This window comes from Lethenteron reissneri, chromosome 55, assembly GCF_015708825.2.
Source record: "Lethenteron reissneri isolate LAM-NWPU_2019-01 chromosome 55, ASM1570882v1, whole genome shotgun sequence".
Classification (NCBI taxonomy): domain Eukaryota; kingdom Metazoa; phylum Chordata; class Hyperoartia; order Petromyzontiformes; family Petromyzontidae; genus Lethenteron; species Lethenteron reissneri.
In genome coordinates this window covers 2,370,261-2,390,912 of record NC_083833.1, presented here as the reverse complement: position 1 = coordinate 2,390,912, position 20,652 = coordinate 2,370,261, and the positions used below count along the sequence as shown (strand labels likewise).

The following is a 20,652-nucleotide window of genomic DNA, read 5'->3' as shown; positions in this document are numbered from 1 at the left end:
CGCGATCGTGTGTGGCGGCGGTGGGGGGGAGTAATGAAGCCAACGACGCCATCTTGCGTAGGGGGAGGTAACGGCGGCCATTGGCCATCGCATGTAGGAGGCACCTACCCAAGATGGCGGCCAACATATTGTTTTTTTAAATTGTTTTTTTTAAATTGTTTTTCTAAATAGTTTTTTTTATTGTTTTTTATTTATATTATTTTACTATTTCCCTTCTACGTGACTTTACCGAAAGAACCATGAATAAGAATATCAACATATTGTTATTAAATTCTAGATTTGAAGCTTTCGTGACTGCAAGGATTCATACTCTTAGGTTTATTCGGTAAAGTCACGTAGGTATAAATAAATAATAAAAATGACGGTCCCACCTGATGATGGAGACTTGTGTTGCCTCCGAAACGTCGTGATTTATTATTTTAGTTCAATTATTATTTCTATTATTTTATTATTTATTTTTACCTACGTGGCTTTACCGAAAAAAAACTAAGAGTATATTGTTATTATTTTTGGTTCATTCGGTAAAGTCACGTAGAAGGGAAATAATAAAATAATAACAATATAAAACAATAAAAATTATCATGACGTTTCGACTGCAACACAAGCAATCATCATCAGGTGTGAAATCCACAACAACAAAAATTATAAAAAAAACGTCGTGACAATTTTATTGTTTTATATTTTTATTATTTTATTATTTCCCTTCTACGTGACTTTACCGAAAGAACCAAAAATATGAATCTCTGCAGTCACGAAAGCTTTAAATCAAAATTCAACATATTGTTTATTTATTTAAAGTTAGCCGCAACAACAAATTCCAAACTCACAGTTGTCAAGCCCCGTTAATAGTTAGTTAAACACGTGGGCTTTCGCGACCAATATCAGCCATGATACAGGTTTGTTTTGGGTTAGATCACCTAAATATATGAATGTGTCAATTCGTAAGGGTTGTCACGGAAGTTGCTACCTTATTCATAGCTGTCGACCCATACGGGTTGTTTACCCCGTATTATTGTACAGGGAAATTGAGTTTTCAGGTCCAACTCAGGGGATCTGGATCCAACCCACGAAACTTCCCTGCGCACCACGCGACGATAGTTTAACATTCAATAAGTATAACCCGTAAAAACAAAGTTTTTAACTCTAAATCCTTTATATGCGTGGCGGCTAGAGTCCTCTCGTCCTCTGGCTTGAGATGACTGCCACCTATGGGTCAGATGATTGTCTGCCAGCATTAAGCAATTGGTAATTAAATATTTTAAAAAATTTCCCTAAACAGTGTAAAATTTTGGAAAAAAAATTTCACGAAAATAAATTGTCACGCACAACGAGTCTGTGTGCAAAATGTCAGCTCGATTGGATCACGGGAAGTGGGTTAAAAACGACCGAAAGATTTGCACGGTCGTAAGCAAGCAAGTGAACTTAATATAAAGGATTTAAATAAATAAAAAAGATGGGGGGAGCCCTTGTACGTTGACCAGCACTCTGTGTGGTAGTAACTTGGCACTTCGGCCAATGCCGTGTAGTTAAAATTGCAATTGCCGGGTGGTGGTGGGTACCGCCCGGGGCATGTTTGCTGATCGTGGTGGGGTGGTACGTCAAGCGCACGACGCTCGCCAATGATGGGCCACGAATTCGTGGCCACCTCCCACACACCCACCCACACACACGTGCAGTGCCTTTGTCAACACAGCAAGCGGAGTTCGTCAATGGGTGGGCCACGAATTCGTGGCCACCTCCCACCCATCCACCCACATGGGCGGTGCTTTTGTCATCAAGAGCAACAAGCGGCGTTCGCCAATGGTGGGCCACGAATTCGTGGCCACCTCCCACCCACCCACCCACACGGACGGTGCCTTTGTCATCAACAGCAACACGCGGCACTGGCCAATGGGTGGGCCACGAATTCGTGGCCACCTCCCACCCACACCCACATGGCCGGTGTTTTTGTCATCAAGAGCAACAAGCGGCACTGGCCAATGGTGGGCCACGAATTCGTGACCACCTCCCACCCACACACCCACACACATGGGCGGTGCCTTTGTCATCAAGAGCAACAAGCGGCACTGGCCAATGGTGGGCCACGAATTCGTGGCCACCTCCCACCCATCCACCCACATGGGCGGTGCCTTTGTCATCAAGAGCAAAGGGGACACTGGCCAATGGGTGGGCCACGAATTCGTGGCCACCTCCCACCCACACACCCACACACATGGGCGGTGCCTTTGTCATCAAGAGCAACAAGCGGCACTGGCCAATGGTGGGCCACGAATTCGTGGCCACCTCCCACCCATCCACCCACATGGACGGTGCCTTTGTCATCAAGGGCAACAGGCGGCACTGGCCAATGGGTGGGCCACGAATTCGTGGCTAACTCCCATCCATCCACCCACATGGGCGGTGCCTTTGTCATCAAGAGCAAGGGGGGCACTGGCCAATGGGTGGGCCACGAATTCGTGGCCACCTCCCACCCACCCACACACACCCACCACACACACCACCCACCCACACGGACGGTGTTTTGTCATCAACGTCCGATGCTGACGTTTGGGTGAAGTGACCTCACGTTTGTCAGTTTTGAAGACCCTCCCCCCCCAGTCTTCATCTCTGCCATACGAAGGAAGGCCTCTTTCCTGGGTATGGTAACGGTGGTTTGTCCGTGTGTGTGTGTTACCATGTTACTCGCTAACAGAGCTTGCCCCGACACTCTGTCGAGGCTATGCTTGGGGGATCTTTGGCTGTGTTACCATGTTTGTTATTCTATAAGAGGAGCGGTAATGTAGCGGTAAGTGCGCCGCGCTATAAACTTCGCGACCCGAGTTCGATCGGTCAACACCGGTGACGATTCATTATCTTGAACAAGGTCCTGGGGCCTTCAAACGATACGGTAATGATTGTATATCACTGTGTCATTGCTTTCATGGCTTTAATTTGGTGATTTCGAAAAGTGTTTTGGTTTGGCCATGTTTGTTTGTTGTAGTACGGAGTAAGACTGATGGCCTTAATCTAAGTTGTCTTGTGGTTGTTGTTGTTGTTTGACTTGCATCCCACTGGGATTTGTGCACACAGCGTTGGTGTACAGTGCTTTTTCTGCAATATTTTGCTGTCTTTTCCTGGATTTTCTGTTTACACAGTCACATAGTCACTTTAAGATGTTTTCTTGTTCATGTTTTTTGTTTGTTGCGGTTGTACCCGATTCAAGAGCCGAATGGCTCAGGGCTATACATAATGAATGAACTTGAACTTGATGTGTGTTAGTAGTACAAGTGTGTTGAGAGTTGCCATAGTTTATTATTCGAAGGCTGTCGGTACAGCATGTGATCACAGCACTGAATATCACAGCACTAGTTTCAGTTTTTAGTTCGTTATCACTTTATCATTACTGTACGGCCAGAGGAGGGAATGTTCCAGAAAGCACTTCCACCGCAGAGACGGAGCGACCAAATCATCTCGAGTGCAGGCGCTCAGGTGGATTGTCAGATCGTAGGATCGTGAGATGAGGGCGACTGCTTTGGGGGAGGCCTTCATCTAGCAGTGGAGAGAGGTCAGGGCCGATGATGACTGTTAGTGGCACTACAGGCCATTTGAATGTTGTGTGTGCACAACTCCGTTTGTTTGACCATACTTCAACTTGCTGGTCAGTGCGAGTTGGTAAAGGTATGGAGCTTATACGTGGAGCCATCGAAGGCCAGTACAACAATGTATTTTACTGCCCTGCCCTCTGCTGGCAACGTGGTCCCACAGTAGACTACAGCACCGGTTTCATGTTCGGTGTTCTGCCCATCCGCAAGTATTATCCAGGCTCAAACTTGCCGAGATTCCGAGATCTGACGAGATCTTCCAGATTTTGCAGGTGGCTCATTTGTCGGGTGGCTTTCATTGCTTCTTTAGTCAATCGTGTCCTGGGTACAAGAAGCGGATATATATATTTTTGAATTACATCGGTGTTTTTTTCATTGTATTTTCCAAATTTGATGTTTGGATCTTCTGTCATCGGCAGTAATAAACTGGTCATTACACCTAAGATTTCCAAAAACACATTTCCCACAAAAGTGTCGCATGCTTGCGTCGGATTATCCACGATATCAAAAATATCAATCACAATCTAACTACTGCGTGATATTGCTTCTCTTGGGGAAGATTACCGGATTGTTTTTTGACCCGAGTCAAAATAACTGTCCCAATCGAATCCCCGAACCTCAAAAAGCACAGACACATACTGTATGTAAACACATAAAATGAGAGGAAAAGAATGAACACTGGAATGAACAATTTCCTCCTCCATATACATAACATGTGCCATATAAATGACGTGCTCGAGCAGGGACACACCCTATACGCCTGCCAAAGGAGCTGTCTTGAACACCGCGATGAGGGGGAGAGAAACATTGTGTTCTTTTAATGTGGGGGAAGTACAGTAATTTACTTTGAGAAATGTGATAATTTTCCGAACAATTTTAAACTGTGTTTCTCTTAATGCAATGTTTTTGGCTCAACCCAGCGAAGATGAAACGTTGATCCAATGTTGCACGGTTACGAGGAGGCTCCCTTCTAGCTCAATCTTGGGCTTTCTTCTTAATTGCCGGGCTTCAGCAATTATTTGAAAAAAAACGAGTGACCTGGGAACCCAATGACCCGTCTGCCGTCTCTCGCAGGGAGTTGCTTTCACTGCTGCGGCGCCGCCACCATGCGAGATTGGACGTCCATCCCACGAAAGAATTGGCGCGGTGGTGGCGGCGCTTGGCCACGCCTGCTGGGCGAACCGTCGCCCGCGACTACCCCCGGCGGCCCCATCGCCCGGGTCGCCATGCGGCCGGGCAGCGTGACGTTGAGGCGCGCCGAGGCGTGCCAGTGCTTCCGGCTCATCCACGTGCATGCCGGAGGGAGGTCCTCCTACCTCAAGGACACCGTCGCCTCCGTGTCCGCCATGGTGCACAGCGTCGGCTCGGGGCTCCAGCGGCAGATTCTCAGCTCGCGCCGGGAATCGCGGCGCGCTGCGGAAACGGAGGAAGAAGAGGAGGAGGAGGAGGCGGTGAGGACGGCATTGACAATGGCGGGCCGATCGCCAACCTCCCGCGAGAATGCGACCGCGGTGGTGGAGGTTGGCCGTGTCTACCATGCGAGCGTCGCTTCGTCTGGCGGAGACGTGGGCCAGGCCAGCCCCGACGCGACACCGACGAATCTTCTCCAAACGAGCGAGATGCCCAGCGGGAAACTGGACCCGGTTGAGCCTGCAGCCCCAACCAGTGGGCCTGAGGGCCGCCGAGTTGCGGCGGATGATGTATCTGTGAGCACGGGATCCGGTCTCTTCCACATTAGCTATTTCACCACAAATTTTGGCGAGACTTACCAGTACCTGGCGAGGCACGTCAACGATTACTTCTGGGGAGATGGGCGGGTGCCAGCGGCGTCCCCACCGGCAGTGCCGGTGCCAGCGACAGGGGGCTCGGTGTCCCAGCAGGTGGTGAGGTCCCACTTCAGAACCGGGGAGTTCAGCCGATACAGGTTTGTGTGTGTGCGAGTGTAATGCAGTGCTTGCCCTATAAGGCTATACGGGGCATATTTGTCTTTTTTTGTGTGTGTGTGATTTCATTGGGTGGAGCAGTAGTCTAGAGGTCAGCACACTGCACTACGAACTCTGCGATTCTGGGCCTCCTCTAGGGTGATGCAGCCTCAAATGATTACCTGGTGTGATGTGTAACCATTAGCGCTTGTGCCGTTCCGGCCTGAATATGTGCTCGCTGACCAGCACTTCAACAATCTGCTGCTTGACTATCGATGGATCTTTGTGAATTAACGTCTATGACCAAATCACTACGAATGCGGCCAGTGTCATATCGGATAAGCTATGGGGGAGTTGAGATTGGTCCTCGCAAACAACACTCACAAACGCATTTTTTGAGAGATAAAAAGGCAACTTATTTGGATTTATGAGAAGTTCCGTAAAATGTCTTGTGCAGCTGTTATTGGACAACATGGGGTCATGCTGCTGTGAAATTACGGAATGGATTCTGGGGAACCTAAAAGAGACTGCGCCCAAGAGGATGGCCATCATGGAGATGGAGCGATGACATAAGTGCAGCAGGGAGATGGATTGTTGTATTGCAGGACCATGATGGATGGCGAGTGTGGGGAGGCCTTCATCCTGCAGTTATTATGAAGTGGTTGACTATCAAAATGTTTGTTTTTACACGCTTTCATTTAACTCACTCTGTCTGTTGTTGTTGTTGTCGTTGTTGTATCCTCAAATCTTGTAACTCAATTTTAACCCACTTCCCAATGTGGTAGCGACTGCAAACTTGATATACTTATGTCATACTGATGACAATACGATCATAAAAAAGAAAAAAACATTTTTAAACATTCTTTTTTGTATGTTATGTTTCGGCTTGGGTCTAATTGTCCACGGTCAACTGACGTTGGCTGTAATTGGCCACGGTCCCTTACATTTTGGCAAGCTTCGGGGCCACTTTTTGGAGTCGTAGAGTTCTTCCATTACTAGTACATTTCACAAAAGCGTGTTTAAAAAAAAGTTGTTTTAAATATTACTTTTCATAATTACATACCGCATTACAATGATATGGTTATTGCATGTTACTAAAGAATATGTTATTGTTTTCTTTTTATTTTTTTTAGAAATTTAATTTCGTTAACATTTTACAGAAACCTGAGCTCAGAAAAGGGTTCCGGCACCGCAACGGCACCGGTCGCCGCAGCAACACCAACCTCTGACCCCAGCGTGAGTTAAAATCCAGAGCAGGTCGTCCTGCCACCTTCATCAGCATCCAGAGCACCCGAGGGGGCCAGGAAAGGCCTCACAAACCTCCTCACCTACCCCTTACAGTCTGTGGTCACCTCAGCCAGTGACCTTGCTCGCAAGGTGAAGCTTGCATAGGGCACTGGTTCATCTCATGTTCTTTTTGTGGCTGAGTGTCAGTTTTGGGATCCATATCTGGTCTGTCAAGAGTTGACTGATCCCTTCGTTTCTCTACTATTGAGGAAAATGTTCATTTCCAATCAATTCATCCTGCATATAACCGATCTCATCAGATCTCAGAAGCTAAGCAAGTGAGAAACCTGCAAGATTGCTTGAATGGGCATGTTGAAATGTGGTGAAACGACCCACCCGGAATGGGGAACCCCTCGTCCATTTGTGAATTGAGAAAGGTGGCTCCACATGTGGTGATTATGCATTGGGCATGTGACTGTAACATAGAATAATGTGTACAACGATGGCCCATAAATAATAATGTCAGTGTATAATACACCGCACAGTATTCGTCCTCAAAGAGAGAGAACAACTCGGAGGCTCGAGGAACCACAGACAAGCGGGAAGGCCGCACCAACAATTGCTCAAGCTCTGCGGTCCTCTATATATTAAAGGTGTTATCGGCCAATAAATGAATGTTAACAAATAGGAGGAAACTGGAGCACTAACAGAAACCCCACACATGTGAGGGCAACACACTCTATCTCATAAAGATGGAAAAGGTGGAGTCCATTTTAAATGCAGGATAACCTGCATTTAAAAAGCAATTTCGTAGCACTTTTAAGAATTCGGAACTCTTTTGTCGGATGATGTCACAGAGAGCAGAGGGGAGTGCGGATGTTCGCTCAGAGGTGGCGGGGAGAGGATTGCAGCTCCCGGCCGGCGCGTCGCTCACAGCTGTCTCGGCTGCCCCTTCTGCACTGGAGTCTGCCAAGCCGGCTCCTGGGACGATCGCCCCGCGGGTCACGGAGGAGAAGGGCCGTAGAATCAGCCTCCAGCGTGAGAAGGTGGGCACGGGAAAGATTTTTTCTTCACACATCTGCCATTTCCATAGCTCTCACAATTACTGAGTTTAAGGTAGTTTAAGTGACGGCATGTGCATTATCGTTACAGAATGTAAAGTTGCAGTTGTTAGAGTGAACTGAAGTTAAACTTTTAAGTTATCTTCCTTCGTCCCGGAAGTACAGACAAGCACACAAACAATGCGCTAAAATTGTGAAACGATTACAAAGCAATGCAAAGCTAATGCGATAATTCTCATATTGTGACATTTTAAATCGTAATGTATCATGAAATACGATATTGCCGCATTCCCCGAATGTAAACTATTAATGTTGAAGTGTGTGTCATCTGTTTATTGTGTTTTTTGTTAACGATATAAACAGCATATTCTGGCTGATAATACAATCAAAGTGAGATCATGGGAAAGCAGCTGGCCTCTGTGCATGAAGAGGAGAGTTTTCAATCAGTGCACATTGATTGCTGAAAGCCAAACAAACAACAACAGGAGGAGAGTGTTAATAATCACGACACTTGGTGCCGTGAAACTTTGCCGTCACGTTTCGATTTAAAGTTTTCGTGACTGCACGGATTCATCTTCTTGGTTCTTCTTGGTTCTTTCGGTAAAGTCACGTAGAAGGGATTCATCTTCTTGGTTCTTTCGGTAAGGTCACGTAGAAGGGAAATAATAAAATAATAAATATTAAACATAATAAAATAATTCTCACGACGTTTCAGCCACAATGCAAGCAGCCGTCCTCAGGTGAAGAACAGGTCTGTCGCGAAGACAGCGTCTGAATGAAACACCACCAGGCTTGGAGCGTCTATTTAAGCTGGGTTGCCAGTCACGTCCGACCTTGCGCACAATCCCGGGCATTGAAAGCCTCCATGCACGCACGCGAATCGTTGTATCGGCGGCGTTGTCTTCCACGGCAGATTGTGGCGCGGGTGAGCGTGGACAACAGGACGCGCACCCTGGTGCGCGCCTTGCGACGGCCTCTCTCCTGCGGCACGCACCTCTCCGCCGTGGGGGACCTGTGTGATCACTTGCTGCAGTTTGGAGACACGGCTAGTGTCGCCGTCAAGGTGAGGGCGGTGGTGGTTGTGGTGGTTGTGGTGGCTTGGGTGGCTTCGTTGGGCTCCTAAAATGAACTAGAAAAAAATCATCCTCGTCACCAAATTTCGCATGGAACTTCAGAATCCTCGTGCGAGTAAATGTTATAAAAAAAATTAGCTTTACTACCCGGCTTCGCCCGAGACTTGGATTCTTGTCTTGATTAGTACACGGCCTACGCGGAGGGTGGGGATGCGTGACGTCAGCAGGCACACTGCGTCACGCTGCCGCTCACTTGTGCAATATATTATATCCATTATTTCCCCCCCCCCCCCCCCCCAAAATACAAAAATCTATTTTTATACTTTTTGCATTGTGTACAGTCTGGAAGCTACCCACATGCCAAATTTCAAGTTTGTTGCATGTTGGGAAGTATGTTAAACATTTCGAACAGACACACATATTCACAAAATTCCCTTTTATATATATATCAGGTTCATTTGGTATCTGCGCCATTCTAATGGTGCAAAGATATACGCAAATGCATATAGACTGCCAGTAGAGGACAAAGTTTCTGTGTTGTTGTAACCAATTCGTATACATTTTTCTCATTTGGAAAATTTGAACCGTGACACTGGCACACAATGGGCCACTCTTTTGAAAGATGTCACGGGTTCTACAAAGTTCACTTAAAAGCGAACGGCTCGTGTAAATTGGTTAATTTGCCTCCAGTATTGCGATCCTCTGCAGCAAGCGGCAAAAAAGACTACATCTCCAACCCCCAGTACTATAATCCCTTCATTCTCTCCTAATCCAATCACAGATCTATTTGAAGATGCCACTCATCTCATTATTCTCCCCTCCGTGCAATCTCCTACCTCTCCCTTGTCATCTCATTTTCATCATCTCACTCTACTGTAAAGAGTCGCATTTAGACTCAAATTAAAATCGCATCGTAAAATTCAACAGCTAAGGTAAAGGTGCAGCCCTGCAATTGCTTGTCAACGCCACTGCTGTCGGAAATGCCTCTCATGGAGAGAGCTCTGGCGAGCCCTTCATGGAGGGTATTTTGTCGACTCTTCCACGCTGGCTGGGAGAGGTGGGATTCCCCACAATTTGTGATACAATTGGTGGAATACTACTCCCGAAAATGAAAGCGTGTCGTTCACGGTGCACGTGCTGCTGCGTGGCAGGAGGGAGCCGTGCAGTCCCTGCTGCGCCTGCTGCAGCCTGCGGAGCCCCCGCTGCAGGCATGTGTGCGCGAGGCGCTGGCGCTGCTAGGCTACACGGAGCCCGTGCGCGGTCAAGGCATCCGCATCCTCTCCATCGACGGCGGCGGCACCAGGTAACGCTCGGAACCAGGTTAACGCTCGGCACCAGGTAACGGAACGCTCCCCGAGGGTTACCGTTACAAAATTAATTTTGCTCACATTAGGCGCCTTTCACAATGTCTGAAGGCACCCTGCGTGAAAGGGATGAAGGTAATCAAGGCGATTCGCAGATTAAGAGCCAGAGAGGATCAAATCCGATTAGAAGAAAGCTTTTTTTAAGAGATAGGTTTCTATCAACACTGTCCAAGAGCCTGATTTCTAACAGGGAGTTCCAAAACCGTAGGGGGTGGGGGTGCTAGTAGGGCGTTCCACATATAGCGGGCCACCACAGTCAATGCCCGATCACCCCAAGAACGCAACCGGGATTGAGGAGTGCATGAAAGTGCACAATTGGCACATCTTAAAGACCTTTAAGGGGCATTGCATTAGCTCCTGTATGTAAAGTGGAGGTGGAGTTAGACATTCTAAGGTTGTGATAACATTTTCATCGTTAGAATTTTTTTTAGGGGAACTTCTCATGCAATGATTCTTCAGATTCATCATCAACCACGGTCAATTCCCTGCTGGATGAAGCTCCCCTAAGCCATAGCCACCTTTCATAAAAGTCTATAGCCACTGGAGCGATGCACTTTTACATCTGGATTGAAAACTAATTTCTTTAGAACAAATTTTTGTGTTTAGTGTGTTCTTCCCCCGCACCTCCAAATAGCACGGTTAGCTATGTACGGTGAGAAAGAAGTTCAACATACATGCACACTGTCGTGTAATAATCCACTGAGCATCTGCGTACGAGCTGATTTTATTGTTCCATCTCCTCGGTGGATGTACTATGTACGCGCTTTATTCCTTGGCTGCCACTTAACTAACAATACGGTACAAAGTAAAACTTTTCTATTTGACATTTATCGCGATATCACTTTTTCTTTACTTCATTCGGCACTCTGTAAAGGAGCGTGAACACCGGAGTTTGACAAAATCTGGACTGACGTGTTCAATTAAATCTGTGCATAATGAGAAGAGCCCACAATAACAGAGCAAATAGTGCAGCCCGGAGAACCGTGCATTCCAAAAAATGCACAGAAATGTGTGAAAACTCTCAGCTTTTATGCATTATGCAGAAACCAGCAGCAGTTATTTTGAGTGCATTTTGGGTCTCCATCTGCCTGTCAGTCGGTCCTATTGAAATGTATTTTGATGGTGACCTAAGACTAAAGGACCACAATGCACTTCTTCAGTGACTGCTGATTTCGTTTTGCATGATGTGATAAAGGCTTAGTGAAACGAGCGTGTTCGTAAGGTAAAGAAGCAGTGATCGAATCTAAACAAAGGCGACACACACGAGCGTCTAAATCTGAAAGTGTGCAGTTGCAACCTGATTGTTCGGGTGCCCTTGTAATGTAAAACATGCTTTCCGTGAGTGGTGACGTGAATCGACCTGTCGGTGATACTCGTTCGTGCACGTTCCCCATCTAATTATGCTCACGGGTATTTTCGACAAAGATGGTTTCACGTCATTATAACTTACCCGGTCTGGACAGGGACATGTTTTAAATCTTCTTCCTACCATGCGAATGGGGCTTTCCAGAAACGGCGTGTGCGCAGAACTGTAAACGACCTGTTTTGCCACGATAAAACCTTTGCGCTCGGAACAACTTTGACCCGACCTCGCTGTTGTGTGTTGACGTTGCCCGCGCAGGGGCCTGGTCGCCTTGGAAACCCTGCAGGCACTCACCAGGTTGACTGGGAAACGAGTCCACGAAATGTTTGACTACGTCTGCGGGGTCAGCACAGGTCGGTAGACGCCCCCCTCGCAAGCGGGTGTACATTCGTGCATACAGTTAAGTCTCAATGATTATTATCCACGGGTGGATTATTAACGTGGGTTGCGGATTTACCGTGCCTGCGTAAATATGAATATGTTTTCGTCCAGTGTGAAGCACATAGTATTATCATGGTTATTAGACCGCGCAGTATTACCTCTGTTAACAAGCGGCCAACGTGCTACTGCTAGACCATGCCACCGCCCATACCCTGCCCTGGCTTTGTTTTCAAGTCGACCCGGCCGTAGGTGGCACGCTGTGTGCAGGCTGCATGTGCCATAAATACTTTGTTTTCCTAGAATGCAGTGCTGCTGCCGCTGCTGTTGAAAATAGCTCGTTCATCATGACCACCGGTTATATCAGTGGCAGCGTTCACACGCGGCGGTGCAGGGGTGTTGTGACATGCGTGATACTCACTAAAGGTGACCTGCCAGAGGATCAACAAAGCAGGCAAAACAAAGTGGTATATAAAAAGTGGCTATGTAACAAATAAACATGATATAACCTGACCAGAGAGTTACATAACACCTTGAGCTGTGTGCTATAGTTCAGTGTTGTTCAATAGTGACCAAGACAAGACATATGCTCTATAAATGTATTACGTACTGATGAATGTCATGTATATTTTTACTAAAGTATAACAATACGTGAATGTGTGTGTGTATGTGTGTGTCAATCAAGACAAAATCCCCCGTATAGCCTTTAACAGGCTGTTGGGGTAAGTGCTGACACGGCACATGCAGGGGTGGGTGGTCAACACCATGCCCGGCCGCATTTGTCTCCCCAGTGGCGATATTAACACATCTTGGTTCTCGTTTGAGGCTGAGTCGACCTAGCGGAGGCCCAGGACCGGTTCAGATAATCGTCACTGGTATTGGCAGTGAGCGGGAATTGAGCTCTTGTCACCGGGTTCAAAATACGGAGAATAGTAGTTCAGTGGTTTGTGTGCTGTGCTAAATTCCTAGATTCGTGGGTTCAATTCCAGGTCAACTTTATATTATGCCAGTACCTAACGTGGTGTGTCAACATCAGCACTGGGTACACAGAGGCCCCTGGACATGGTGCTCACTGTACCGCCTGCTCTTGTCCAGTTTTGGGCGCAGTAGTGGTGCAAATAGGTGCTACAATGCATTTTCATCATCTACATTGAGATTACAAATATGAAAGGTGCTTTATATATCTCTTTAAAAAATATATATTATATCACTTTGTTGCAAAGACTACGTTGTCAGTGGAAACGACTTATGTCTGTCCGTGGAGTCCCACCAACACCGTGTGTCCCGGCAGGCGGCGTGCTGGCGGTGATGCTGGGTGTGTTCCGGATCCCTCTGCCCGAGTGCTACGAGCTGTACCGCCGTCTCGGCACGGACATCTTCACGCGGAACGTGCTGCTCGGCACCGTCAAGATGGGCTGGAGCCACGCCTTTTACGACAGCCACGACTGGGAGAAGATATTGAGGTGGAGCTGCGCGGGGGGGCGACACTTGTCGCACAAGTCTGACGCCGTTATTGTCATAGCACTTACTTTTGTTGTTATTCCAGCTCGGAGGAAATTTAAAATAGCAATTTGGCTTTTCGATTTAAAGCTTTCGTGACTGCAGGGATTCATCCTCTTGGTTCTTTCGGTAAAGTCACGTAGAAGGGAAGTAATAAAATAATAAAAATAAAACATAATAAAATAATTCTCACGACGTTTCGGCCACAACGCAAGCAGCCGTCCTCAGGTGAAACCAGGTCTGTCGAGGCGACAGGTGAAACCAGGTTTGTCGCCTCAACAGACCTGGTTTCACCTGAGGACGGCTGCTTGCGTTGTGGCCGAAACGTCGTGAGAATTATTTTATTATGTTTTATTTTTATTATTTTATTACTTCCCTTCTACGTGACTTTACCGAAAGAACCAAGAAGAGCAATTTGGCTGTCCGACCATGGCAGATGTTACTATTGGTGGCATCCTGAGTGAGAACAGTATGGAGCTGAGGTCACTGAAAGGGATCTCAGAGGTGGCTCTGTAATATCCGCTTCAATGGGCCGTTCTCTAATATGCAGGGTTGCACACTGCCCTGGGAGAAATCCGCATGGATTCTTCATCTTATGACGTAACAGATGTCATTAACCGGGACAACACAGAAAAAATATATAAGCCGTATCACTAGGGTACCGTAACACTGCCTTTTATCCTTACTTATGTTGTTATTGTTTGAATAATCAAGGTTTAAACTCCTTACACACAGCCTGGGTCCACAACTGTTCGCTTTGTTGGGTTGCATCCCCCCATGGCGGTGCGCAATCGCTGGGTCATAAGCCGAGACATTAATCCCACTGAACGATCCTGCAGGGAGAAGATGGGTGACAGCCTGATGATCGAGGTGGCCCGGGATCCCATGTGCCCCAAGGTGTGTGCACATCCGTTCCGCCCGTGAGTTGTACCCACGCCAGGCTTTACAACCCACGTGTCCGCCTGCCCGCCGCACGGACTAATAAGCCACTTGTGTCGAGCATGGACGCTGCGACCGTTGTACAACTGGGCGTGCTGACTGTGGGTCTGTGGGTCTGTGGGTCTGTGGGTCAGCACGGGCGGTGGGGGGCGAAGGGGAGGGGTTGGTGGTATAAGGGATGCGGTGGGGAGGAGGTGGGATTGAGTTGACGTCACCCACCATGCACTTTCCAATCACGTTACTTATGCATGTACAACCCGTTTGGCAATCAACAGCTGGATGATGGCCTCGTGGGGATTATTTTGCCATACGTGACCATACTGTATTCTTTGGGTCTTTCGGTAAAGCCACGTAGATAGAACAAATCATACAAATAATAACATTATTAAAAATACTGCAGTCACGAAAGCTTCAAATCAAGATTATTAAAAATAATTAGTATTATTATTTGTTCTATCTACGTGGCTTTACCGAAAGACCCAAAGAATATTAATTACTGCAGTCACGAAAGCTTTAAGTCAAGATTTGACCATACTGGTCGGTGCGGGGTTGGTGAAACCACTACACACAGTGTACAAACGAAATAAACTAAAAGTGTAAGACAACACCCATGGCACGTGCGATTCGATGAGATGTACCGGGATGAGTCGTCGATGCATCTTTGCACCGCTATCATTCTTGCGCGCACGTGTGCACACGCATGCGGCCAGGTGTCGGTGGTGAGCACGCTGGTGAACCGCGGCACACCGCTAAAGGCGTTCGTTTTCCGGAGCTACAACCTGGCCCCGGGCTCCCGCTCGCACTACATGGGCAGCTGCCGCCACCGCCTGTGGGAGGCGCTGAGGGCGTCGTCCGCGGCACCGGGATACTTCCAGGAGTTTCAGCTCGGGGAGGACCTGCACCAGGTAGCCGACGTTTAATGAAAGACGCGACAAACAGGAGACGCCAATTAGTCTTCTTATGGTTATGTTTACACAATCTAACCTAAAAAAAATATTTTACGGATAATATTGGTCTTAAAAGCTTAATCCTTCCTATTTAAAGCTTTCGTGACTGCAGGGATTCATCTTCTTGGTTCTTTCGGTAAAGTCACGTAGAATGGAAATACTAAAATAATAAAAATACAAATTAAACTTAATAAAATAATTCTCACGACGTTTCGGCCACAACGCAAGCAGCCGTCCTCAGGTGAAGAACAGGTCTGTCAGGAAGACAGCGTCTGAACGTTGTGGCCGAAACGTCATGAGAATTATTTTATTATGTTTTATTTTTATTATTTTATTATTTCCATTCTACGTGACTTTACCGAAAGAACCAAGAAGAGTAATCCTTCCTCTTTGTTAAACTGTATTAGTTATTTTGTCTGTCCTCGCTGCTTGCTTAGGACGGGGGGATCCTACTTAACAACCCGTCGGCGCTGGCAATGCACGAGGCTCAGCTGCTGTGGCCCGGCTCCCACCTGCAGTGCCTCGTGTCGCTGGGCACGGGACGCCACGAGCTGGCGGGCCGCGTGCCTCCGCTCACGCTCACGCAGACCAGCCTGCGCACTAAGCTCATGCACATCATCAGCAGCGCCACCGACACGGAAGGTGGGCCCGTGCGGTTTTTTGATGTTCCTGCTTGGTATATATGCCGTTTCAACGGGGGATTCCTTAATCCACCTATGCAGAGTTTAGAGCATTATTTGTGCATGCTATTATCAGCAGCACCATCTGGAATGCTCTTCCTTCCAATGTTAGGAAACCAATGGAGCTATGCACTTTTAAATCTAAATTGAAAAGTAATTTATTTAGAACTGCTTATTGCGTTTAGTTTGATGTCCTCTCACACCTCCGATTACCGTGGTTGGCTACATGGACTCTATACAGCCATCATTGAGTCCATCCTCACCTCCTCCATCACCGTCTGGTACGCTGCTGCCACTGCCAAGGACAAGAGCAGACTGCAGCGTATCATCCGCACTGCTGAGAAGGTGATTGGCTGTAATCTACCAACCCTTGAGGACCTGCACACTTTGAGGACCCTGAGGCGAGCGAGGAAGATTGCGGACGATTCCTCGCACCCTGGACACTCTCTGTTCCAGCTACTCCCCTCCGGCAGAAGGCTGCGGTCCATCAAGACCAAAACCTCACGTCATAAAAACAGTTTTTTCCCATCCGCTGTTGGCCTTCTCAACAAGGCCAAGGGCTTAAAATGACTTTTACACTTAAAATGACTGTTACACTTACTATAACATTTTATCTACATAATTACACCGTTCCATACTTACAACGTGTAATATCATTTGTATTTTTGTATTTTAAGATTGTTTAATACGGCTAATTAACATTTTACATTTCGCATTTTATAAGGTCTACTTATTCATAATTTTAAAGATTTTAGCCCTTTAGTATTACTTATACTTTGTAACGTTAGTATAGTTAGAGTGTATACCTTTTATATAAGTTAAGATTCCTACTTGTTCAATGTATGCACCGTCCCGCCATAGTGAATTCCTTGTCTGTGCAAACTTACATGGCGATTAAAACCGTTTCTGATTCTGATACATATGGTGCAAAAGAAATTCAACATACAGTAAACCCTTGTTAATTTAATACATATAATGTTCTGGCCTTGCCGAATTGTCCAATACTCCCAATTATGTATCCCCCAGTGCCTCCTGCCCCCCAAAAAATGTTTTTGTTACAAATTAGTTTTCCAAACTCTTCACACACCATAGGCATTGACACACCTGCATGAATTATATAAAAAAAAATTGGATTTGTCTCGCAGACCAAGGGATTTATGCTTCAGTCCCTTTGTATTACTTCTTCATGTAGGTGTAGACGGCATTTCTGAAAGGGTTGGCTTGCACAGAGTGCATTAACAAGGTAAAGTCCAAAGCAACAGGTCTGCACTCGCGCTCACCACGTGCACCGCCACTAGACCGAGTCGTTGTTTTGGCCGTGGTGCACGGCGTCGCTCCACGCGCATGCCGAAATTGGACCATTCGGTACGGCAATCCGGCTCGTGGCAAATTACTAATATACTGTATGTATTCCAAAAGCACAGCCGTACCGAATTATCCCAAATTACGAATGATCAAATACCGAAATAACGAGGTTTTACAGTACACACATACATGGGAAGCAGGTGTATAGTCTACTTGATAATTGGTTTTTTTACCCTTCTATCTGGCAACAAAACTGACACCTTTTTTTAGAAGGAGTCATGTTTACATAGACCACAATACCTGCAGTCATAATGCAAACAAAAAACATAACTCTGATAATGTACACTGTCCTTGAAGTTGATTGGTCCACACCCGAGACAGCTTTCCTTAGAGCCTAGTCTCACATGGGTTGGACCAGATGACGCAAATGAGGTTCCAATGGTATAGTCGGCTTGTTTATTTTGTTACTCACTGCAACTGACCCTGTTGTTACTGTTGCCCTCTCAAGAGGTGCACACCATACTGGACGGGCTGCTTCCTGCCGGCACCTACTTCCGCTTCAACCCCTTCATCTCAGAGGACGTTCAGCTGGATGAGAGCCGGGCGGAACGCCTGGAGCTACTCCGCACGGACGCCCAGCATTACCTGCAGCGCAACGGCCCCAAGCTGCAACGCGCCACCCGCCAACTGGAGCGATCGCGATCATCGACGCAGCGCGTGGTTGACGCCGCCAGGCTGCAGATGAAAATGTCAGGCGTGGATTGGCCCTCCCTTAGTCCGTAGCAAGCAAAGTGTCACCATTGCTGAGTTGGTTCAGCCAGTGAGCTTATTAGCAGGTCACCAAGCGTGAGAGGCCTGATCCTGTTGGATCTCAGAAGCTAAGCTGGGTCGATTTTGTTAGTCTTTGCATTGTAGACCTGGGCTCTAAAGTGGCCAAGAGACATCAGTACGGAAATGGACTATTGGTTATTGAATCTATCTGTGCGTAGCTTCGAGTGTTTACCCCCCACTCTGCACACGTGGGTTTTCTGCGAGTAACTCCTCTTCACCCACACGTCACCCATTCGTCAAGCAAATTGGCAAAATATCCCAACGTAGGGCGCTCCTAAAAAAGAGTCAACTCAGTGAGGATTACTTGATGAAGGGCATTACAGTATTATTCTTCGTTCATGTATGCTGGTGATTGGTGCTCAACCTGGTTAAAACAATAGTAATTTAAATGTATAAAGCGCCCTTTAACAATCGTTCTCAGGGTGCGCCCAGGACACTTTTATATCCCTTACCGAGGCAGTTGATGAGAGAGGCGGATGCTCCCATCTTTGTCTTCACAACTCAGGAGAGTGAGCCGGTGCACAATCATGAAGAGATCTCATATATTCGTATTTAATAAGATAGAAATGCACAAAGTGTTATTTTATATTTAATGCACCTAGATTTGTTTGGGTTCAATTGGCTGGGTTACCTAAATCAGTCCTGAGTGAATATATTCCATTTATTAACAGTTGAAATTCACACGGTTTAAAGGAAATATTCACTGAGGTGTTTTTATTCAACGACCACTGGACTTAAGTGTGTTTTGCATAAGGCTTTACAACATGGCATAGACAATTTCAGCATGAATGCCTACATCACTCTTTAAATATTTGAAAACAACAGTATACATTCCTGTTGAACCATCAAAGCTGTGCATGCCACTTTGCATAGCCATGTGCGAACACAATATACTTAAATATTTTTAATGATGTTTAATCTATTGGGGACCTTTTGAGGTTAGTTACCACCGATTATCTCATTTACTGGTAGGAACCTCCTGGTTACACCAGCCCACAGGGGATTATTGTGTCCGTCCATCGAGTGGGGAGGGGAGAGTGGGGAGGGGCTGGGTGGGGAGAGTGGGATTGGGCCAGGTGGGGAGGGTGGGGCTGGGTGGGGGGTGGGAGGGGTGGGGCTGGGTGGGGAGGGGCTGGTCACCCCGTGGTACCCTTATAAAACTCAACGTTTAACCTACTCACGCCGGCTTGTGCCCGCCCTCACAGTCGGCCATATTTGCGGAATACACCACGCCGCCGTTGACCCTGCAGGCCATTGACCGAGCAACCCAACGTTCCTACCAGCCCCCTCCGCAGGAATGTGTTATAGGTATTTTACAGTTGCTTTGATGCTGGACAATATTCATCAATGGCAGGGAGCACCCAACTTTAAAGTGAGTATCCAGGCATTGTTTGCAAATATTACTGCCGTTTAAACCCTAATAGCCAAAACTTAACTCTATAACATAAAGAGTAAGTCAGCTGATGTTTGGGATTAAGAGAGTTTGGAGATTATGGTTGGCTTAGGTCCAGCCTGTGTTTATATGCAACTTTTTCCATAGGATATGATGAATAGTATATGAAAAGATTACAGTGCTTTTTGAATGTTTTTTGCTATGCGCTTATATAACTCCATTCACTGCTTATGCAGATGAGCGAATGCAGTTTTTTCATGCCTCTTTTATTCACACTACTCTCACAAGGTATTTGCCACTGCTGATTGTTGGGAGTCTCGGTATAGAGCTCAATTTTTTGGTAGGTTTCATCGACTATATTGTATGACTGGCCACGCAAACAGCATTTTCTGGTGCTGGCAGGCCACGTTGCACCAGATGTCACGTATACAAACGTTATGATGTCACTTGGCATCATGATGACATCGTTAGTACCTGCCGGTAAGTGTGGCCCATCTTCGGCACTACACACGTACCCACTGCCACATAACTTTTTGTCTCCAAGACCGTCATCTCTTATTTAGCCTACTTTCATCTAACTAATCTGTTGTATCAATGTCTCAGTGGGCCATACCTCTGCGGGCCACTCCCAAGAGCCTTTGTGGCCAAGCCTTCGCGGAATGAAGGAGCCAATCGAGCTATTGTATGCGGTGCTACCATAACGGTGATAGATCGCTAAAGAGAGTGAACTTGACTGGACCAAAGGGACATGGTGGTGCAGGGCTCACCCCGGGACCCCCAAATCGCTGGGTCTGTTGGGGGCCCACATTTGTTCTGAAGGCCACCTGCTGCAGACCATTGATTTATGCGGCAAATTAAAATGTACATAACAAATGCACACGTCCATCCGCACAGTAGAAAAATGCAGTATTGCCATAATGACGTTATCATTTGCAGTGGTCTTTAATCGCTTTATTAAGTAGCTGTATTTCACAGTTAATTTGTATAAATGTAGAAGCGAGTTTTGTGGCACTTATGTAACCGTTGGGCTTCTTTATATGTGTAATGGTGTGACTTGAGTTTCACCTTGACTTAATGAGATATTGCGC

The 20,652-nt window shown here is 46.8% G+C and overlaps 1 protein-coding gene across 3 annotated transcripts; it reads left to right on the top strand.

The window, feature by feature from the left end:
* The first annotated feature begins 2,506 nt into the window (after nt 1–2,506).
* On the top strand, nt 2,507–19,211 carry LOC133356799 (calcium-independent phospholipase A2-gamma-like). Of its 3 annotated transcripts, none has more exons than XM_061574490.1 (12): nt 2,507–2,637; nt 4,656–5,505; nt 6,637–6,739; nt 7,588–7,776; nt 8,705–8,854; nt 10,016–10,167; nt 11,850–11,944; nt 13,261–13,432; nt 14,309–14,366; nt 15,119–15,313; nt 15,793–15,997; nt 17,849–19,211. In XM_061574490.1, exons 2-12 carry the CDS (start codon nt 4,688–4,690, stop codon nt 18,121–18,123), a joined length of 2,412 nt encoding a protein of 803 aa, XP_061430474.1. In that variant the 5' UTR covers nt 2,507–2,637; nt 4,656–4,687; the 3' UTR covers nt 18,124–19,211. The 3 variants fall into 3 exon arrangements, with proteins under 3 accessions (XP_061430474.1, XP_061430473.1, XP_061430475.1); XM_061574489.1 differs by lacking the exon at nt 2,507–2,637 and adding an exon at nt 2,686–2,887; XM_061574491.1 differs by lacking the exon at nt 2,507–2,637 and adding an exon at nt 2,690–2,887 and having other exon boundaries at nt 6,664–6,739.
* Nucleotides 19,212–20,652: the final 1,441 nt, after the last annotated feature.